Consider the following 22,537-nt stretch of genomic DNA (forward strand, 5'->3'; position numbering starts at 1 on the left):
ACGTCTGCAGTGACTTCAGAACCAAGCTACGAGACTAATGACTTTCAGCCCATTTGATTTGTCCTGAAGGTCAATGTTCCCTAAACTTAACATTCTCCCATTACAACAATTATTCCATCAGAAACTACCCATATATGCATGTAGGCTCATCGCACACGACACCTACATCGAATGTATTGATCCTGAACACATTAGTGATAACAGCAGTACCCTGTTTGTTAGTACCGAGCTTGTTTAGAAATGGCTATGCTTACCAGGACTTTGCTGCTACAGACTTTGTAGAAGCCTTGAGAAAATGCCTCAAAGCAGTGTTTGACTGATGTGTTGAGGACAAAGTCCACGTAGAGATCCACATACTCCTGCCTGCAGTACAATGTAAAATTGCCAATAAGAGACTTGCAAAGCACAATGCTATACTCCTACTATTTCCCACAAAATGAAAAAAAAGAAATAGTCATGGCTAACATGAACTACCACCATAACATACAACTATCACTGTTTGCATTAAATTTGTTTAAATTCTTGGCAAGACTTAGGACATCCAGCATAGTTTGTCTCTAATAATTCACAGAGAATCTTATGAAACAAGTTTCATTCTGTTTACTACCAGTATTAACATTCTGCATAAGGCCCAGTGTTATTTAAATGATTCTTCTCAATACAGTTGAACCTTGATAAAACGAGCATTGATATAATAAATTATCAAATATAATGAAGTAAATATAAAATTTTGCTTGTTGATATCAGCATGTAATGAATATATGCTTATAACAAATACTGAATATAACGAACGTACACAGTGAACCCCCATTAACTCGAAGCTGTAAAAGCTTGAAAAAAAACTTCTAGATAAGCAGAGTTTCAAGATAAGTGAAATCATGAAAATAGAAGCCTGCTGGTTGCACATAGGCCACATGTAACCTTTCTAAAAAGCCACTAGTATAATACTCTCGGTCTCTTTCACATCTATTGGCACCAGATACAGTGGCACCTACGGGCAACAGCATTACTCGCACTGCACCAAGATAGAATGTTTGGCAGTCAAGACGATTGATCCAAATGCAATATTTGAAGCCAGTCATCTAGGCATAACCAGTTTCAGACATCCAAAAAGCTGACGCTGCTACTTTCTGCATCTGAATGAATTCTGAACAATTTCACTTTGAAATCTGAAACTGAACTGTGTTAGAGTGCAATTGTCATGCCTTTAGCAAACACTTATGAATGACACAGCACTTAAGCCTTATCAAGCATCCTTATCAAGCCACGATTTCGCTGAACTGCTGTGGGGTTGCTCACTCACATGCTGGCTTCTTTTGGGTGCAGCATGTGGGCTGATCACACCAGCTCAAAAGCCCATATCATCCTGCTCAAGGTCACAATTAATACTGTGACCATACTGAAAGACTTCACCTCCCAGCTCACCACTGCTGCGCGAGGCCACACAGAACAAAGTGACAGCGAGCAGCTGAGCAAGTGTGCATGAGTGGTGATAGATAGAAAGGAGGGGGGGGGGGGGGGACTATCAGGGAGCACTACCCAGTGCAGCATCTGGCTCAGCTGGCAAGCTGTCACTGGTAGAAAAGTGAGTGCAAGCAACATGGCTGACACTGCCCCATTGCCTTTTAGAGCGCAGCTATTAATGGCCCGTTCCTGCGGCGAGCGGCGGCATCAGCGGCATAACCGAATGAAGGAGTACAAAAGCACAAAGATGAAAAAGCGAACGTGGAGTGGCAGATGAAAGACGCGACTGGTGAACGGCAGACACCAATGAGAGCGGCCCCTTCAGTGACGTGCACATGGGAAACTGGTTTTATGCAGACCCACCCGACCGCTCGATGCATACTCGTATCAAGCCTCAGCCAGACCGCTAGTTTTGTATGATCGTCTGCTCGCATCAGCTCTCGCTTGCACTTGTTTGGTTTGCTTAGTTTGGTCTCGTTCGCATTTGTTTCAGTTGTCATGGTTTGCAATTGTTCTGCAATCTGATTGCACAACGCGAATTGTGTAGTACTTTCTGGAAGCCAAGTGGCACCAGCGATTACACTGGAACCTTTGATGAGTCATGCATAAAAGCTGACGCACTTGAACCAAGATCAGATTTTCAATGATTGCCGATTCTGCTACATGTCTCTCAAATTCTTTGCCTCAATATATTGCAAAACAAAAACACATATAGAGCTGTGCCCGAATTTCCCATTAGGGAGTATCATAATCGTCAGTGAATTTTTTTCTTGGTATGTTCAAAGTCGAAACTAGAGCCCGGTATAAAGCTTTTTGAGATAAGAGGTGAAGAACACAACAAAATTTTTCAATTCAATTGGGTTGATACCACAGCCAGAAAAAAATTTAGACTTCACCAATGTTTCGAGATATCAGAGTTTGAGTTAACAAGGGTTTACTGTATTTTAATGTTGGTTGTGACTTCATTATAACGAGGTTCGACTGTATAACACAATAAGCTTCCTCAAGCTAAATTTTACACACACAAAAAAAGAAAAAAAAACAAATACTTGCATTACATTGCGCAAATACGCAATTGCTACGAACGGGTGGAAGTCTGATTTTCCCTTTATTCAAATACGCTCAATGTAGAAATTATGAGGTCGTTCTTTTATTGGTTTCTAGCCAAAGTTCTCCCCACAATGGGCGGCAGGCGAAATTCCGCCTACTCCCAAGCTTTACTGCCAACCCTCTTGAAGGGTGACTCAGCAATTAGAGTGGTCAGTTTGATCAAAGCTTCCAATTTCTTTTAAAATTTTTTTCGTAATATCCAGGTTTTCCTTTATCATGTGGGGAAATATTAGAATGAAGTCGGAAGTCAAAGTTGAGAAAGTGGAACTTTTCAAGTGTGCTGATGGCTAAAATTGGACAGAAAATCGGGCTTCCAGAGATGCCGTCACACCGTAGATCATGCAACTAGCCATCCTAGTGCGGCTTTTCGTTGACACAATACTGTGATCTTGGTACCATCACAAAGAGGAGAGATTGGAGCTTCAAACAGCGACAACGTTGTATTTCCCCATGCAACATTAAAAGCAGAAGAAGCAAGCAAGAAAGAGTAACTCTGGCGTTGTGATCAGCACTGACAAGATGGTGAATTCAACAATATGATTGATTTGACAATGTGCAGAATAGCACAGCTGGTAGCATTTGGCGATCCTGGTAGGCTGGGTCACAGGCTCACATTTCTTTTGATAATGTGTCCACGATGCAAAAATGTTGAATATACCATTCAAAATGGTACAGAAAATATAGAAAGCTTATTTGCGTGTGTACCCCTGCCCCCAGCCCCCTCCAATTCGTCGTTGCAAGATGTTCACAGCTCAAAAGCTTCTGGGGAGGGGGGGGGGGAGGGGGGGACTCTTGTTCTAGCAAAAATATAAGGCACTATTTTCTTGGTATTCTCAGACAGGAGCCATGGACATAGCACCCATATGGACATAGATTATTGGGATCTACAGTAAATTCTCTGCTCAGGCATGCAAGCAAAATAAACAGAGTCTTTTGAATGCTTTAATCTCGAACCTGGCTAGAGTACCAGAAGTACATCCGCATTTCTACCAACCAGAGGGAACAAGTGATCGAAATTGGAGCCAGTAATAAAGTCCTCAGGTTAAAATGATGAATTGGAGCCTCCAAGTGTTTTTTGTTCACAGGAGGCAGACAAGAAGTTGCTGTCTGCCATGTACCAAGTAAACAAACCCTTGACTGCCTAAGGAAACATCTTTTCATGCCTGAAATTAGAATTAAGAAATTTTATCTACTGGAAATTGTACAACATATAGTTTATGCTATACAGCTTTTCATTGTTTATATGTACTGCACAATCACAACACAGTGCAACCTCAGCCATAGCGACTGAATTTCGATGGGGGTGAAATGCGAAGACACCTGTGTACTTGGCTTTAGGTGCACATTAAAGAACCCCAGGTAGTCCAAATTTCCGGAGTTCCCCACTATGGCGTGCCTCATGATCAGATTGTGGTTTTGGCATGTAAAACACCATAATTTAATTTTAAAAACAGAGTGAACTTTCGGCTGTTGTAAACATGTAAACAAGCAAGCACAGCTACTCATTGTGGTTTGTCAAGTGGGTGCCAACATGAGCTCACAATATTCCAGCATGCACTATGGCAACACACGGGAAGCCCTTGTTGGGAAAGTGCAGCAGTGAAATATATTGTCACGTTGTAGTGATCATGAAGAAAACAGTCACAAAACTGTGAGTGACGGAACTAACTTTTTATAAAGCGAACCTGTGACCACTAAAGCAAGTTACAGTCAAAGCACAACAATAGCAGCAAACACAGTCAGCGATCAGCGAAATCTGATGCGGGGCAAGCACGTTGGCTTTTATGTATGAGTCATCGAAGGCTCCAGAATAGTCTCTGGTGCCCGTGCGTCTTCCAGAAAGCACTACACAATTGATGTTGTGCATACAATCAGATTACACAAGGTTCGGTGACAATAGACAATGGATAGAACCATCGATAACATTTGAGAAACTTCTGATACATGCAGGTGCATCCTGCGCTGAGCAATAACGTTTAACCTTTGTTAGCCGATGAAAAAGCGGTCACCCGAGAAACAAACAAGCACATACACGTGTCAATGGCCCCCTTTTAAAAAGCATCATCCCGATGCTAGAAACATAACAGGAGAGCGAAAAAATAAAAACACACTTAGCAAAGAAAAAGGAACAAAGAAACAGAGCCCCAAAGTTTGTCAGTACTGGTAGAATGGTTTATTCTGCATAACATAGACTATTTCAGGTCGTGAGCAGCACCGTTGTGACAGCATAATGCCATCTGGCACTACCTCATAGTCCAGTACGCCAATTCGTCGGATGATCTTGTAGGGTCTGAAGTAGCATCGCAGAAGTTTCCAAGACCTCATCGACGTATTGGGGTCCAAGCCAAAACACGGTCACCAGGCTGGTACTCCACGTATCGTCGTTGGAGATTGTAGTGCTGGCTATCGGTCTTCTGCTGATTCTTGATAAATAGGCGGGCAAGCTGTCAGGCTTCTTCGACACAGTGGAGATAGGCGGCGACGTCGAGATTCTCTTTGTCAGTGACGTGCGGCAGCATGGCGTCGAGAGTCGTCGTCGGGTTTCTTCCGTAAAGCAGCTTGAATGGCGTGATCTGCATTGTTTCTTGCACAGCCGTGTTATAAGCGAATGTTACATACAGAAGGACAGCATCCCGTGTCTTGTGTTCAACGTCGACGCACGTTGCCAACATGTCGGCAAGGGTCTTGTTTAGCCTCTTCGTAAGACCATTCGTCTGCTGGTGGTAAGCAGTTGTCCTCCCGTGGCAGTGTTGCAAAATCGCTTGCGTGAGCTCCGTTGTAAAAGCCGTTCCTCGGTCGGTGATGAACACTTACGGGGCAATATGTTGTAGCAATATATTCTTGATTATGAATTTTGCCGCATCAGCCACACTGCCTTAAGGCAGGGCTTTTGTTCTGACATAGTGGGTAAGGTAGTCGGTAGCCATGACGATCCACTTATTTTCGGATGTTGACGTCAGAAATGGCCCCAATAAGTCCCTCCCGACTGGCTGTAGCAGTCCTGCTGGCCTTGTTAGGAATGTCTTGCGTCGCTGAGTCTCGGTATGTCCTGACGTAATGGGTGACATCAGTGGTAAGGTGTGGCCAGTAGTAATTCTCTTGTATCCTTGCGAGCGTATGGAAAAATCCAAGGTGCCCGGCAGTCTGATCATCATGCAGGGCATGCAGGATTTCTGGCTGCAATGCTACAGGCACAATGAGAAGGTGGCAAATTCCTGGAGTGTGAGGCTCCAACGTGCAAGGCGTCTTGAAGGGTCCTTTAACCCTTTAAGGGTCAATCACGTAAATATACGGCGCCGTGAACAAGTCCAAAGTGGTCGATGCTGTATATTTATGACGCCGTCTGTACGCTTAAAAAGCACGCCAATTTCCTAATTTTATCTTTCCTAGCATGTACTGCCACTGTGTGGAAATACAGGGAATTTCTTTCTCGCGCCTCCCTCTCTCGGTTTCTGTTGCACGGTTTGTTTTAGAGCTAGTTTGCTCCGGCGCGTCTACATACTACCGCTCGCGCATTGGCATGCGGGCGGGCGGGGGGCGGTTTGGGTTTTGTTCTGCGAGTGGTTTTGGCTTCTTGCGCTCGCAAAACTGATGGCTATGTCATTACTGATTGCTCAAAGGACGGTCGCCTGTTTCTCACTAGTTTAGTGCTCACAGGGGGTGAGCACAGGAAGGATGCCGCTGTGCATGCATTTCCTTTTCTTTTCTTTTTGAGAGACTCGCGATATCCAATTGCCTCTGGTTGGCAATAAGATGAAGATTAGCGGAAGTCTGTCACACCTTTTGCTTTTTTGACAGGCACACAACCACACAGTTTTTTTGGGTGCGCTCACTTATGCAGTTCGATTAGGCTATGGACGTAAATATTAGTGTAAGAGCAGGAACATTTGAGACTTGGGAGAGAGAGAGAGAGAAGGAGAGAGAGAGGGGGGGGGGGAGAGGGAGAGGGAGGAGGGCAAAGGAAAGACAGGGAAGTTAACTAGACATTGTCTCCGGTTGGCTACCCTGTACTGGGGGAGGGACAAAGGGATGTGATAGGTGAGAGACAGAAAAGGATAAAAAAAAAAAAAAGAACACACACACACGTGCACATGATCCACATGAACTGTTTCTATGGGCACTGTCACGCAGCCCGCAAAGATGTTCCTAGTGTTACACAGTGTCACCGTACAATCCTACGTCACACAGTGTACAGTCACAATTTGTCAGAAAGTCCCGAGTCCTTAAGTACTGCAGCAGCGCCTTCATAGCGGATCGCGCTGATGGTCGCATAGGCCAGTTTCCAAGGATGTTGTTTTCTGTCATTGGGCACTTGTCCAGTTTGTCTAGGGTGGCTGAGAGGACAGCTCTTTGCGGGTTGAAATGAGGGCACTCACAAAGAAGGTGCGCGATTGTTTCATTGCACCCGCAGAAGTCACAGAGTGGGCTTGTTGACCATTCCGGTAAGAAAGGAGTACGCATTCGAAAATGCTACTCCAAGCCATAGATTGACTAGAGGAGTGCAGTTACGTCGTGGAAGCTCGGGCAGAATACGGAGCTGTAGATTAGGGTCCAGGGTATGAAGGCGTGCACTTGTTAACTCGGATGAATAGCATTGAGCTAATGTCAGGTCACGTGCAAGTGCGGAAAGTTTTTTCGCTGAGTCGGCTCTTGAAAGAGGAATGGCAACGCAGTTGATGCCGTCATGGGCAGATCGGGCAGCTACGTCTGCTCGATCACTGCCATGTATGCCACAGTGACTAGGCAACCACTGATATATTATATCGTGTCCTTCGTCAACTATGCGATGGTGGACTTTTCTGATCTCTGCAACGAGCTGCTCATGTGATCCATGGCGCAGTGCTGAGAGTACACCCTTTAGGGCTGCCTTGGAATCACAGAAGATTGACCATGCATGGGGTGGTTCCTCCTGAATGAAATGAAGAGCCGCACGCAGGGCTACCAGCTCAGCAGCTATCGTTGATGATACATGTGACGTTTTCAGCTGTATTTTGACGGATCTTGTTGGTATCACCACAGCAGCAGCTGAACTTGCAGGTGTGACTAAGCCATCGATTTAAGCGTGTACGCGGCCACTGTGCACCTCATGTAAAAGTCCTAATGTGGCCTGCTGCAGGGCAAACAACAGCATGTTAGCTTTCTTCATGATTCCTGGGATGGTGAAGCGTATATCAGGTCTGTGCAGGCACTATAAAGGTGAGGATGGTCTTGCTGCAGGCATGTATTTCCATGGCAATGAGGTACAATTGGCAACAATTATAAGACTGAAAGTTGCGTGTGGCCTTTCTACAGGTAGAGCGGCAAGATGGTGAGAAGGTAGTCGAGCAACGTACTGAATATGCGCCCTGAGAGCGTCGGTTGCCAAGTACGTCGATATTGGGTGATCTCGAGCCATGACAATCGTTACTGCTGTAGACACACACCTCGGAAGACCAAGACACGTCCTTAGGACTTGACCTTGTAGTCCCTGGAGTACGTGCAGGTTTGTTTTGCAGGTGTTACCAAACACAGGGAGGCTGTATCTTGTAAAACCGAGGAACAAGGCACTACAAAGCTGCAGCATTGACCGCACCGATGTGCCCCATGACTTTCCACCGAGAAATTTGAGGAGATGTATGATTGTCACTAACCTCTTCTTTAGGTATGAAATGTGCGGGCTCCATGATAGGTCATGGTCAATGACTACCCCTAAAAAGCGGTGTTTCCATGCGTTTGCAACTGCTTGCCCATTGACACTTACAGAGTAACGCTTCACTGCCTTCGGAGTGAATGTAACAAGGCAGCGTTTTTCTGAAGACAGCTATAAGTTCTGTTTTCGCAAGTACAGTGATGTTAACGTAGCTGCCTTTTGTAGCCATGCTTGTGCCCGCAGTTGTGTTACAGCAGACGCCCAAATGCAGATGTCGTCGACATAGATTGATACTTGAACTGTGTTGGGCAAGCATCTGACTAAGCCAATGAGCACTAGGTTGAATAGCGTCGGGCTCAACACTCCGCCTTGCAATACTCCACGGAATGTTTGATGTTGAGTCGTGACACCATCCTTGGTCATCATGAAGTAATGCCCGTCGGTCAAATAATTGCACAGCCACTGAAAAGTGCGGCCACTGATTCCGGCTTCAATCAGAGCCTCTATAAAGGCATAATGTGCTATATTATCATAGGCGTCTTTTATGTCAAGGAATAATGCCACAGTGAGCCGTTTCAGACGTTTTCGATGTTGAACAAACGTGACCAAATCGATGACATTATCTATGGATGAGCGCCCACGCTGGAAGCCAGCCATAGCATCTGGGTACACGTAATTTTCCAGGTACCATTCCTGGCGCGTCAAAATCACTCTTTTCATAATTTTCCCTATGCAACTAACTGGCCAGGGCGATGGGGCAGTACGATGACAAATCTAACGGTGATTTACCAGGTTTGAGAAGTGGAACCAAGCGGCTGCATTTCCGTTCATGTGGAACCAAACCGTTGCACCAAGACTCGTTGTAATGGTTTAGCAGCAGGAGTCGTGCTTTCTGTCCAGGATTGGCAAGCACCGCATAGGTAACGCCGTCGGCCCAGGTGACGAGGAGCGCCTGCAAGTCACCAGTGCCACTTCAAGCTCCTCCACCGAAAACATTACATCCATGCGGGAATCCCGTGGCACAGGAGTGGCACATGGTGTAAGTGCACGTTGGAGCTGCAAGCTGACAAGTCTTGAGCAAAATTCTTCAGCAATGTCAATTTCTCTGTGACCTTGGTGCAAAGCGAGGGATTTGAAAGGAACATGCTGTTGCGGTGATACGTGAAGTCCACGCACGGTTCTCCATATCTGAGATAATCACTGACGTGGATCCAACGACTCACAGAAACGTTTCGATCTTTGAGATTGTAGTGTATCAATGCAGCATTGAATCTTATTTTGCATCCGCCTTGCCTCTCCGAGATCATGGATGGATTTAGTTCTCCTGTATCTTCTTTCAGCCCACCAGAGAATTGCTCGTAGTCACTGCAGTTCGGCTTCAAATTCTTCCTATTTCGAGAAAGGCTGAAAACCGCGCGTAGTTTCTTGCATGGCTTTTTGAATTTCGTGTTCCAGACTTGAATGGTTCCCTTGCTGACATACTTCCTCCATGTGCGACCGAAACGCCGACTAGTCAACTCGCCGGAGGCTCATGGAGGAGCATTTATATACTCCCTTGAACTTTAGTTATGTGGGAATATGGTCGCTTCCATGTGATTCGATGTCTGGAAACCATTGCACGTTTCTTTCAAGACGCTGAGAAAGCAGGCTCAAGTCTAGGCAGCTGCTGTAGGTAAGGACCCCTAAGTATGTCGGACTACCATCGTTGAGGCAGTAAAGGTCGTGCTGTGTGGCGAAGGATGCTAGTCTCCTTCCCCTGGAGCCCATCTTCAAACTCCCTCAAAGTGGATGGTGAGCATTAAAATCTCCGGTCAGAATCGTAGGGCCGGGTGTCGCTGATAGCATGTCTTGCAGTCGTTTAGAGTCGAAGCCACTTGAAGGAACAATGTAAACAGCGCCGAATGTGAACGTAAGCTTCTTCGTTTTTACAATTAAACAAACGTACAGGTTGTCGTCGTGAGGCGGGACTGGGTGCAAAACCTATGTCAGATCACATCTAATATATTCAATGACCTTGCTCACATCACTACAGGCAGAGGACATGAATGCTTCATAACCAGAAATGCGTATAACATTCTGCACGTTCAGTGCACAAATTGCGAGGATGGGAAAACGGTTTTCGAAGACAAAGTGTCTAAAATCTGAAATTCTCAATTTGAGACCACGGGCATTCCACTGCAATAGAGATGCCTTCTTGACTTCCTTGTGGAAGGGGAACGAGGGGTGGGCCATGGTGCTATGCGATGCTTTCAAGTACTGGAGTCAGTGCATCCAGCACTTGCAATGCGCTACGAGCAGCCGGAGTGTCCATGTTTGTCAGCAGTAGACACATGACATTCGTGAGCGACTTGAGCATAGCAATTACTTGTGAATCCTTGACTTTAAGTGGCGAGTCATGTGCTGTGGCTCTGGCGCATGGCATGTCTTCAGCAGTGCTGGCCACACCTCATTTGAGACTTGCGAAATATTCTCGTGTGCGCATATTCTAAGCCTTGAACTATAACAATGCATCCAATTTTTAATCCTTATAAGTTTATTTCGTTTTTTTATTGTTGTTATTCATGAATAAAGAGTACATATATACCAACGCAAAATATTTTTTTCTCACTTTACGGTCACCCTAGAAAAATTACGGTAAATTTCTTCGAAGTAGGACCTCAGAAGAATTGGAATCTGAAATAAAAAAAATCGACCCTGGGCGGTCGCATATGGCGAAAGAAATCGACCCTGAATGGGTTATATTTGACAGCCAACACAAGGCATGGTGGTCGCTTATGACTTTGAAGGGCCTGCCTTAAAGGTGAGGACAGAATTTCATGGTAGCCAAAATGATGAGAAGGCATTCTTTTTCCGTCGTAGAATCATTGGCTTCCGCTTTTGACAGCGACTGACTAGCATAAGCAATGGCCCTTTGAAATCCGTCATTCCCCTGGACAAGGACAGTGCCAAGGCCTAGGCTACTTGCATCAGTGTGGATTTCGGTGTCGGCATCTTCACCGAAATGGGCGAGTACTGGTGGTGACAGCAGGCATCATTTAAGCTCTTCGAATGCTTCGATTTGAGGTGTTTCCCACTTAAACTCATATCTGATTTCGTGAGAAAGGTCAGTGGCTGGGCAATGCGCAAGAAGTTCTTGACAAAGTGCCTGTAATAGGCACACAAGCCAAGAAATCTGCGCACTCCTTTCTTGTCTGTGGGCTGTGGAAATTTAGCAATGGCAGATGTCTTCTGCGGATCAGGGTAGACTCCAGATTTGCTGATGATGTGGCCCAAGGAACAGAAGCTCATTGTAAGCGAAGCAGCACTGTTCCAGCTTCAGAGTGAACCTTGATGACTTGATGGCCTCCAGCACTGTTCCAAGCCACCTAAATGTTTAAGTTATGGGGTTTTACGTGCCAAAACCACGATCTGATTATGAGGCATGCCGTAGTGGGGGAATCTGGAAATTTCTACCACCTGGGGTTCTTTAACATGCACCTTCCAAGAAGCCTAAGGTGATCGTCAAAATTCTCAGCGAAGACGAGGATGTCATCCAAGTAGGCGAGACAGGTCTGCCACTTCAACCCTGCTAACACTGTGTCCATCACGTGCTAAAGTGTTGCAGCTGTTCAATGGCATGACCTTGAGCACAGTTCAATGGCATGACCTTGAACTCGTAGAGGCTGTCGGGCATGACGACGGCGGTGATGACAGAGGACTACGGCGGCATAGGTCATCGCTTTCAGCCGAGGCCACGGTGATTCGGGTACTCCAAGTGACTACTGAATTTCCTCTTGGACGATGTAAGCAATGGATGCTACTTGAGGCTGCGTCCAAGAGAACATCTTGCACAGTTCTTCACATACGACAGTTCTAATGGTCTCTCGAAGCTTCTTGGAGCCTAGTGCCTGAATTTCGCTCTTTGGTGAAAGCACTTGGAGGTTGTATTGGTGGGTGCGCATTTCTAGCGTCTTCTTTGCTTCTGTCAAAAACTCTGCTACGGTCTTTGGGAGGTTGCAGATCAGTCCTGTGAAAAGTTCTTGCTTTATGCCCTGCATCAGGAAGCGGACTTTTTTCGCCTCAGTCATTTCCGGGTCGGCCTGTCGGAAAAGACGAGTCATCTCTTCTATCAAGATGGCGATGGTCTCATTGAGCAGTTGCCCTTGGCTTTCCAGCCAAGCATGTACTCGCTCTTTGTGCACGATGCTCGTGAAGGTTTGTAGGGAGTCGCAGAAAAATAGGTCCCACAATGTTAAGGTGGTTTCTCAATTCTCGAACCACGACCTCACGCCATCTTTCAATGAGAAGATGTGGTGCACCTTGTCGTCGCTGTTCCAATTGTTAAAGGTAGCGACCCTTTCATACGTTTCCAGCCAGTTTTCTGGGTCTTCAAATGGTCATCCGTGGAAGGTCGGTGGCTCCCTGGGCTGTTGCAGCACAATGGGCGATGCTGGGGCTGCCAGTGTGGTTGTTGACTTGGCCACAATCTTTCTGGTCATCTCAGGTAGAAGTCCATGCTCCGGGGACAGGTTTTGTAGCCTGCAGCTTGCTTAATGGTCCAGGGCACGCTGGTGTTGTCTTCGGTGTGTAGGGTTGACAGGGGAGTCCGGTAAATGAATGCAAAAGCACCTCCACCAGATGCCACATTGTAATGACAATGAAGAAAATAGTTGCAAAACTGTGAATGACAAAACTAACTTTTTAATGGACGAACCTGTGCCCACAAAGGCAAGTTACACTCAAAGCACAATGACAGCGGCAAACACAGTTGGCATCATCGAAATCTGATCTGTGGGGCAAGCGCATCGGCTTTTATACATGAGTTATCGCAGGTTCCAGAATAATCAGTGGCGCCTGTGTGTCTTCCAGAAAGTACTGCACAATTCGCGTTGCGCATACAATCAGATTACACAAAGTTCAGTGACAACAGACAACGGACAGTACCATCAATAACCTTCGAGAAACTTCCAATACATGCAGGCACATCTTGTGCTGAGCGATAATGTTTAACCTTTGTTAGCCGGTGAAAAACCGGTCACCCGAGAAAGATATTTAAACAAGTACACATGTCAATATCATTCATTATGCAATGGTGATAGTATATATTTGGCCATCGTTCCTATTAAACATAGCTTTTATAAGTAGAAATTTATAGTGCAACCCGATTTCTGACACCGAGCAGCCCACCAAGTGCCAAGAGGTCGGGCTGTATCCTGTGTGGCGTGTACCAAGGTGCTTACTCACCTATTTTCTCTCGTGACCTTAATATGGCTGCCACCTTTCTTGAGCTCATGACTAAGTGTGTGACCATAGTGCTCTACTGATACCTATAGGAAAAAAAAAGGTAGTCAGAACTGCAACATCAAGAAAAAAATCTGAGAAGCAAGGAGGAAAAGACAAGCAGATAAGTAAACAGCAAATCAAGCTCACAAGGCACTTAGAAGGAAGAGAACTGAATCTAGGAACATTATGTGCACTGCAAAATTACAAACTGTACCCTGTACGCTGACTTGTAATATGTGACTTTGCTAATAATATAACAATATGTGACTTTAATAGTAAGGCAAATATAGACAAAGAACATGTACAAAGTGATGTTTTCTATTCTACAATAGTCTACCACATCAGACATCATACCAAACTGATTGTATAGCCTCAACTCCAATTAATGGCACAGGAACTTTAGGTTGATCTGGCACCGTATGTCATAACAAGGCATTTAATTTTCCGTTATTTCTTTTGTTAACAGCTATCATGCCACATGGTGAACCCCAACAATAATGCGAGCATACGAGCCAATGAAAGTGAGCAAGAAGAATTGAAAAATTATATGGATTGTTAACGGATACGGGCCCTGAAAAGAAATGAATAAACTTTGCACAATGCCCAACACTTTAATTTCAATGCAACCCAAATTCTTGAACACCTACAAATTTGCAAGAAAGAACATGACCAGTTAAAATTCAAGAAAAGTTAGCATATTCAGTACTTTAACACTCATTACAACCATGCATTGTAAAATTCTGTATAAAATTCAAAATTTTTAATTAGTCACCTTAGGGTGCACAATATAATTGAATAAATGACGCCAAGCAATAATAAAGTCCTATATATTTTACAAAACCTCTGAAAGTAGCACCACTGTCCAAAGATGCATCCCCAAAACTAGCTAAAATATATGCACTGGTGTTAGCTTTTCCAACAACAAGCTAAGGCTTTTGTAACACTAACTGGTACACCAGAGTATTTCATTTCAAAACCAATGCAACTTATGATTTCTGCTAAGCAAATATTACCTCGCTACTGCCAGACTTTAATTCTGTAATAGTAACATGTACTTTAAAGTGCATACTTAAAAAGTTTAGTGTAATTTCTTGATTACCTATTTCAACATTGCGATTTGTCATAAAAGTAATGTCCCCCTCTTAAAGTATGATCCACTCGAAGAGGCCAAATTGCACAACATCCTAGAGGCAATTAAAAAGAAAAAACCTTTCCGAAACACATGTATGACGATGCATGCAGAAAGAGAGAGAGAGATAGAGATATATGCAGCCAATTTTTAAACGAAGCAGCACACCAAGAAATTAATAAATCTCAAGAATACAGAGTACTTTAGTCAACCAGAAAGCTTAATGACTAATGTACTGAATGCAGTAAATCCACAAGACAACCACACCTTGCAGATTTGCTATATGATAGATGTGAATTGCCAAAATTTTTTGGCCTAGTGCGCTGTGTACAATTGTTTAATATTTTTCGTGCTCTAAATGCTCTTCCATACCATTCTAAATGATATGATATACAAGTCACAACCACTGGATGTAACATCATGACAAGGCAACAACCCATTTGGGTTTTTGTTAAGGCTAGGAGCCAAGTTCCAGCAAGTAGAGTGCAAGTTGGCATTCCACTTGCACCATCTTGCCCTCTGTGTACTTCTCCAGGTCCCCAAACATCACCTGCGCCACAACCACTGTCTGTAATCTTCAGCCCCATGAAGCTTCCTTACTGTTGCACCAGTATGATGGATACATGCACAATACTTTGAGCCAGGTTTACAAGCAGCATAATGGTAAGCACTGAAAGTTGTTGCTAGCAGTGATGACAGGAAACAAAAGCAATGAACAGCAATGCACCATAACCATTCTGACAATGCCATGGCACCTGAGAATATTTGAGATAGCATTTAAGTACAATTTTACAGTTTTCAAGATTGTGCTGTTTGGACGTTCTGGGGACGCTCAACTCTCTTGCACCCCCTTATGTTGTTTTCTCCACGTGGCACTCACATCTGTAATTCGGTTTCACTGCGCAGCGAGAAGTGGTTGGCAAAGAACAAATGCTTTATTAAAGGTTAGTGTAGCTTTTATAGCCTTTATCTTGTGACGTCACCGCAGCCACTGCCCATTCACAAGAGGCATGGCTGGTGAATCTAACAAAATAAACATGTGTCAGTGGCGCATGCTGATTCATAACAATTCTTCCCCCTTAAGGACTGAAGCGGTCGGGGGGGCCGGTGCTCCCGTTTCGACCTGCACAGTGTCACTTCAGCGCGGTCAGTCACTTGCGTCTTGCTGGTAGCACCCTCGGCTTCGGCCCGCCCATCTGACGGCGTTTGAATGTCGATGCCTACTTGAGCCTGACTGTGACTGCTGTCGTGTCCTTGAGACTGCGAGTCTGCCGCTGCGTTCTGGCTGCCTTTAGCCGTTGGTACTTGCATGGGGGCCTCGGGTTCCACCGCTTCTCCTCTCACGCTGGTCCTCCTGCTCTTTAGCTGGTCGAGGTGGCGGCAATGTTGCTCCCCATCTGCAGTCTTTACCGCTGCCATTTGCGAGCCTTCGGTGGACTCTACCAAGCCTGGTTTCCATTTGTCACCCACTCCCTAGTTCTTGAACCAGACGTCTTTGCACAGTGATTGGCCACTGTTGCACGCACCTACAGAAGGGAAAGGTCGTGACACGACGTTGTGCAATAAAGAACGTGGCTGATATACGAGAAGCATGGAAGCTGGGGTTTGCCTATTTGGCAAGGGAGTGCGCCGATAATGCGAAAGAATGTGGTCCAGCCAAGCTTGCAAACTGCCACACGTGTTTTTGTTTAAACCTTGTTTGACAGTCCGTACTGCTCTTTCTGCCAGGCATGCGGTTTGTAGGGAGCTGTCCGCAAATGAGCGATGCCATTGCGCTTCATAAATGCCCCGAACTCTCCGCTAGTAAACTGCAGCCCGTTGTCAGCCCTAAGGGTCCTCGGAAAACCGAACCGGCTGAACATAGTCTGCAGTGCTTCAATTGTCTTTGCTGAACTGGCGGTCTTCATGGCGGTAACCTCGATCCATTTCATATGGGAATCAACCACAATCAACAACATGTTACCTTCCACAGGACCCGCAAAATCGACATGGACCCTAGACCATGGCTCCTCTGTGTCCGGCCAAGGCATGGGTTGTCGGGCAGGAGGCATGCTGCCCCATTCTATGCGTGTTGGACATGTGTTGACCAGCTTCTCAATGTCCCGATCGAGCCCTGGGTACCAGAAAACAGAACGTGCCAGGTTCTTCATAGCCGTTATCCCTTGATGTGCATCATGCAGCATACACAGCATTGACTGCCGTGCACTTGTTGGAATAACCGCTCAATGGCCCCAGTACACAATTCCATGGCTGTACGTCAGTTCATTTTTCCTGTGCATGTACGCGCGTAACGGCTCATGAGCAGGTTGCAAGTACCGTGGCCAGCCATTCTGAATGTAATCGCGAACTTGCGCGAGGTTGCTGTCGTCAACAGTCATCTTAGCCAAGTCACTCGCCGACAGAGGACAGGTGTTGAGGTGATCGGTCAGAAGAACATACCCACGAGCGTCATCTTCTGCAGCCTTAGTGTTATGCTCCTGCCGCACCGGTAAACGGCTGAGGGTGTCTGCAGGAATCAACGTTTTTCCTCGCTTGAACTGAATTTTGTAGTTGTAGTTGCTTAGCAAGAGGGACCAACGCTGAATCCGGGCAGCGGCCATGGCGGGAACGGGCTTGTCGGGGCTGAAAAGGCTCAGAAGAGGTTTGTGATCTGTAACAAGCGTGAAATGATTTCCGAGCAGATATTCCCGGAACTTTGTAACCCCGAAGACAACAGCCAATGCCTCTCTTTCAATTTGCGCGTAATTGCACTCAGCGGCTGAAAGCGTTCGCGACCGGAACCCAATTGGTCGATCTTGCCCATTTACTCTATGATATAGCACTGCGCCAATGCCACATGACGACGCATCGTTTTCCAAGATAAGCGGCTTACTTGGATCGTAGTGTGCCAAGAACTTAGCTTCCTCTAGCAGCTGCTTTGTTGCTCGGAATGCGTTATCTTGTCTCACTCCCCACTGCCAGCGTGTGTTCTTTCTTAGCAGCTCATGCAGCGGCTCTAGAACAGTAGTCAAGTTTCCCAGAAATTAGTGGTAGTAGGTCACAAAGCCCAAAAACGGCCGTAGTTCCGTAACACCAGTTGGTTTCGGCATTTTCATTATTGCAGCAATGTTGTCCGTCTTAGGTAACAATCCGATCGTATTCATACGATGCCAAGAATTCAACTTCTGCTTGACGGAACTTGCATTTTTGCGGATTCAGCTTGACACCGTGTTGCCGGAAACGTCTGAAAACTTCACACAGCGTCTCACAGTTGCCGCATTTCTCCGCGACTACCACATTGTCCAAATATACTCCATTATATGTCCATTATACGCCCGGAATGCCTTGCAGGATGCCGTCCATACGTCTCTGAAAAATCGCAGGAACAGAGGCTACACCAAAAGGAAGCCTATTAAAGCAAAACAGGCCTTTCGGAGTGTTTACGACCAAAATCTTCTTTGTTTCCTCGTCAAGCGGCAAATGACTAAGCATCTTTCAAGTCGATAGTGCTGAATACTTCAGCACCGTTTAGGTTTGCAAAGATATCCCGTATTTTTGGCAATGGGTACTGCTCCGTGACACATGCAGCATTTGCGGCCACCTTAAAATCGCCACACAACCGAATGGAACCTTTTTTGATAATGGGAACCAGAGGCGTGGACCAGTCTGCACTTTCGACAGGCGAGAGAATGCCATGCTTAACAAGTCTGTCTATTTCATTTGACACTTGCTCCCACATTGCACATGGCACAGAACGTGCTTTGCAGAACCGCGGCATCGCATTTTCCCGCAACCGCTAATGGACTGCGGGTCCATCAATTAGTCCTAGACCTGGTGTAAACAAATCGCTGAACTAAGAGAGCACTAACCAAAGTATTGTCAGGGACATTTTGCTCACCGGAGGTTTCCTCGCCGAGAATTATGAGGACGGGCCTTCCGCTACGCTCAAATGCGCTGATGACATCGCGCCGGCACAAGTTCGGGCCATCGCATTGCAGTACGGTTAGAGTTGCATCTAGGGTCTTTCCCGCGTACGAGAATGGAAGCTTCAGCTGACCCCTCACGGGAACCTTGCCAAGAAAGCAGGACAACTGCAAGGACGTTTCGCGGAGTGCAGGCCAGGCATGCCAATGTTTGCAGCATGTTTTCCACGTAATGATGGAGACAGGCGATCCGGCGTCCACTTGCATTGTCAGTGGAATTCCACTCCAGCAGAGGGTGCGAACCACGGGCTTGACCCAGTTTACCGACGTAGTGTACAAACCCAGAAGACAAAGTTCGTTGCCGTCACTCTCTGAAGAATGCTCCTCACAAAGGGCCCCCCCTTGTTTCCATACACACATTTTAGCTAGGTGCCCTTTACGTCAGCAGCGAAAACACTCTGCCCGGCGAAACTTGCACTTTGCTGCCTTGTGTTTAGTGCTACCGCAGCACGGGCAAACGACGTCTTCGTTTGGACGAGAAACACTCGGATGAGTCTTGTGGTAATACAGTTGACCTTGCAGCTTGCTCCTCATGGCATGGGCATTGCCATAATCCTGTCTCTTCTCCATATGATCAACGTTGAGGGCTGCCATCTCGGCTGCTAAAGCTATATCTTCGGCTTCTTTCAGCATCAGTGAAGGTCTTGCCAAAAGCTTCCGACGAATGCCGGCATCACGTAGACCACAAACAAGTCTGTCTCGTAGCATCCTGTCCCGTGCCTTGCCAAAGTTGCAACAGCAGGCCTTCTTCCAAATTTCCACAATGAAGTCCTTTGTTGCCTCGTCGGAACACTGGCATCTCGTGAAGAACTTGTGGGGCTCCACTATTTCGTTTACCTGTGGCGCAAAGTGTTCTGCCAGCAGTTCAAGCAGCTTCTCGTAGGTGAGGTCTTGAATCTTTGCCGGCGCACACCGTACCATTATTATGCCGACTGTTGCCATGCTTAAGGCTGCTGTTAGCAGGGCTCGTCGTTTCTTCGAGTCAACGATTTCGTAAGCTTCAAAGTAGGACTGCAGACACACCTGGTAGGCGTCCCAACTGTCTTCTGTTTCGTTGAAACCCGGCGGTCCGGCGTGGGCCGCCATGGAGCAGACACGGCTCGGTGGTGGGCAGCCTCGTCGCCACTGAAGAAACTCGAGAAGCGGTTGGCAAAGAACAAACGCTTTATTAAAGGTTAGTGTAGCTTTTATAGCCTTTATCTTGTGACGCCATTGCAGCCACTGCCGATTCACAAGAGGCGTGGCCAGTGAATCTAACAAAATAAACACGTGTGAGCGGCGCATGCTGATTCATAAAAGCAAGGCTGTCATGCAAGAGGCTTCAGAGTGGGGCACCAGGATGGACAAACACAATCATTCGAATGTGTCCCCATTCCCATGAGTGTACATGCGAACAATTAGGTGTTGGTGTCCACCATGGAGGCGAACATATGCGCTTGATATCCTGTCCTAGCAAGTCAGACTTCCTCAATTCATCTGCACCCATCGGCCTGTTCTACTGATAGTAATTTGGCTAGCTAGATTGGTTTTAAAAAGCGCAATAAATGCCATTTTGATTGTTCACACTGCTGTGTTGTCATTCCTTTGTCACAAGAGCAGGTATGAGGCCCCCCACAGTACACCAAAATTTGATACAATGTGCCGCCTCACTCAGAGAGTTGGGCATGACACACATGCGCGATGTTGCAAACATTGTGGCTATGACAAAGCTGCCATCATTCATGTTGTTTCCAATATACTTGGTTTCACTGGCTTTACAAGCCCCTACTTTCCAAAAGTGAAAGCTAACAATAAGAAGATCTTAGTTGATTCAGCATGACGAGATAAACCTCAATATAACAGTCAGTAAAATCAAAAATTTGCTTTGTTATATCGAAATTTCATTGTATTGAAATTTGACCTTTTATGCAAATAAGTACAGTCGCCAATAGATTTTTCTTAAACAGAAAGGGGGCCGCAGAATTTCCCGAATTATCGGCCAATCGAGAAAAGCAAATTGGAATGAAAAAACAAATTTTTATAAATTTGGCAGTCGGCAAGGAATGATACAGTTTCATGCCACGTACGTCGACAATATCTTCATATTGGCAGTACAAATTAAGTGAAGCCGGCCACGCTTTCATGTGCACTCCACCCCCACGGCTGATAGCGTCACCCATACTGGGCTCCACTTTGGCGGTCACTCTTGTCACGCGGCGCACAATTTGAGAGGTGCCCATTTGCAAGCAGCCGCTTGTAATTCTATCATTTGACCACCTGCATACGCGGAAGTTCCTATTTATTGTCTCGGCATTCCTTTGCAGCGCAGTGAAATTTCATTATATTGAAATCGCATACATGCACTTCGTTATATTCAGATTCTAAATACATAATGTTCTATGAACAAGAGCTTATGAAAAATTGAATACTTCGTTACATCGAGAATGTCGTTATGCTGAAGTTTGTCATGTTAAGGTTTAACTGTACTTGATTGTTGCGTGAAATACATTTCGTGAAAATGGACAGAAAAAAAGAGGAGTGAAGCGCCCAACTACCAACTGTTTAATGAGAGCCTCAGAAACACAGAAAAAGAGACAACTTCTGCGCATGAGCAGAGAGCCAAGGTATGACGCAAAACAACATAGTCCTGATAACATATTTTAAAGAAAGCCCATTTCTGCAGAACAGGTACAATACGATAGATGTATTGCCGACACAATCACACCCTTTCTTTTTAATCTAGAACACTTCCAACAACTCCCTCGCAGTCTCATCTTTCAGCTACTAATTTGCCATCCAAGGTAGCAGAGCTCAAAAAAAAAAAGAAAGAAAGAAAACACACATACAGTATGGTTGAAATGGTGCATCTATGAAGGAAGTTGAGAGTGGCCTGCCCTAATAATAAACAAGAAAGCGAGTTAACCGAGGGGCACAATTTTTATTAGTCGTATCATAAGAAGCCAACAAACACTGACACCAAGGACAACATAGGGGAATTTACTTGTGCTTAATAAATGAAATAAAGAATCGATAAATTAATGGAAATGAAAGTGGATGAGAAAACAACTTGCCGCAGGTGGGGAACGATCCCACAACCTTCGCATTTCGCCTGCGATGCTCTACCAATTGAGCTACTGCGATGCCGTTTCCCCATCCACTTTCTTCGGTATTTATGTTTCCTAGTAGAACCTTGGGAGTGTTAGCCTGCGCCACCACTCACAGACCTTGGTGACGGACGTGGAACGTCCTTTCTACTGCAGGCGTAACCAGAACGTGATCTTTTTGGGTGAAGGCAACTGGTCACTAAACCCACACATGCTACCTGAAGGCATCAATGTTGCCGGATGCGAAGGTTATGGTATCGCTACCCACCTGCGGTAAGTTGTTTTTTAATCCACTTTCGTTTCCATTAATTTATCGTTTCTTTATTTCATTTATTAAGCACAAGTAATTCTCCTTATGCCTTAATAATGAAGTACGCGAGAATTCAAATTCAAGCTTTACTAATCATATGTGCAGCAATTTGTTCTGTGGTTCCTGTACATTACATTCAAGCTTGGCAAACCAGCAGAAGTTTTTTTTAAAGCAAGCACGTTAGTTCTCAGCATTCCATGCTTTATACAGTGCAGCAACAATGATTAAGCTAGAGATGAGCTGCGTGGGCATGCAGGTCCAAATGGTGGTCTCTGTGGACCGACTTTGAAGAAGTTTAAGTGTGCAATGAAAAAAGCTCGTATGTAGGCAAAAGTGCCAAAGAAAATTCTCACTGTGAAACCTAAACTGCCACTGAGAGTTGGTGACATATGACATACATTAGCCTATCAAGTGGTTGAATGCAAAATGGCTGTCTCATAATGAAATTTCAAATACATATTAATAGGCTGAAGCTCAGGATACAACAAAAGTCTTATGGTGCATCCCATGTTGATGGCGTTGTGAAAGGCAATAGATTCTTAAACTGCCCTACTATTCAGAAATGTTAATGGCTTGTACCATATCGGA

General features: G+C 45.5%; 1 protein-coding gene across 4 annotated transcripts in view; it reads right to left on the reverse strand.

Moving 5' to 3' along the window:
* Positions 1 to 22,537, reverse strand: part of Herc4 (HECT and RLD domain containing E3 ubiquitin ligase 4) — a 281,533-nt gene that overhangs the window by 48,213 nt on the left and 210,783 nt on the right. For all 4 annotated transcript variants that reach the window (XM_055063579.2, XM_050196063.3, XM_055063577.2 and 1 more), the window contains 2 exons: positions 13,427 to 13,509; positions 255 to 363 (listed from right to left, as the gene is read on the reverse strand). In XM_055063579.2, coding sequence (XP_054919554.1) covers positions 255 to 363; positions 13,427 to 13,509 — 192 coding nt within the window. The remainder of the gene's footprint in view (positions 1 to 254; positions 364 to 13,426; positions 13,510 to 22,537) is intronic.

Source organism: Dermacentor andersoni, chromosome 1 (assembly GCF_023375885.2).
Source record: "Dermacentor andersoni chromosome 1, qqDerAnde1_hic_scaffold, whole genome shotgun sequence".
Taxonomy (NCBI): Eukaryota; Metazoa; Arthropoda; class Arachnida; order Ixodida; family Ixodidae; genus Dermacentor; species Dermacentor andersoni.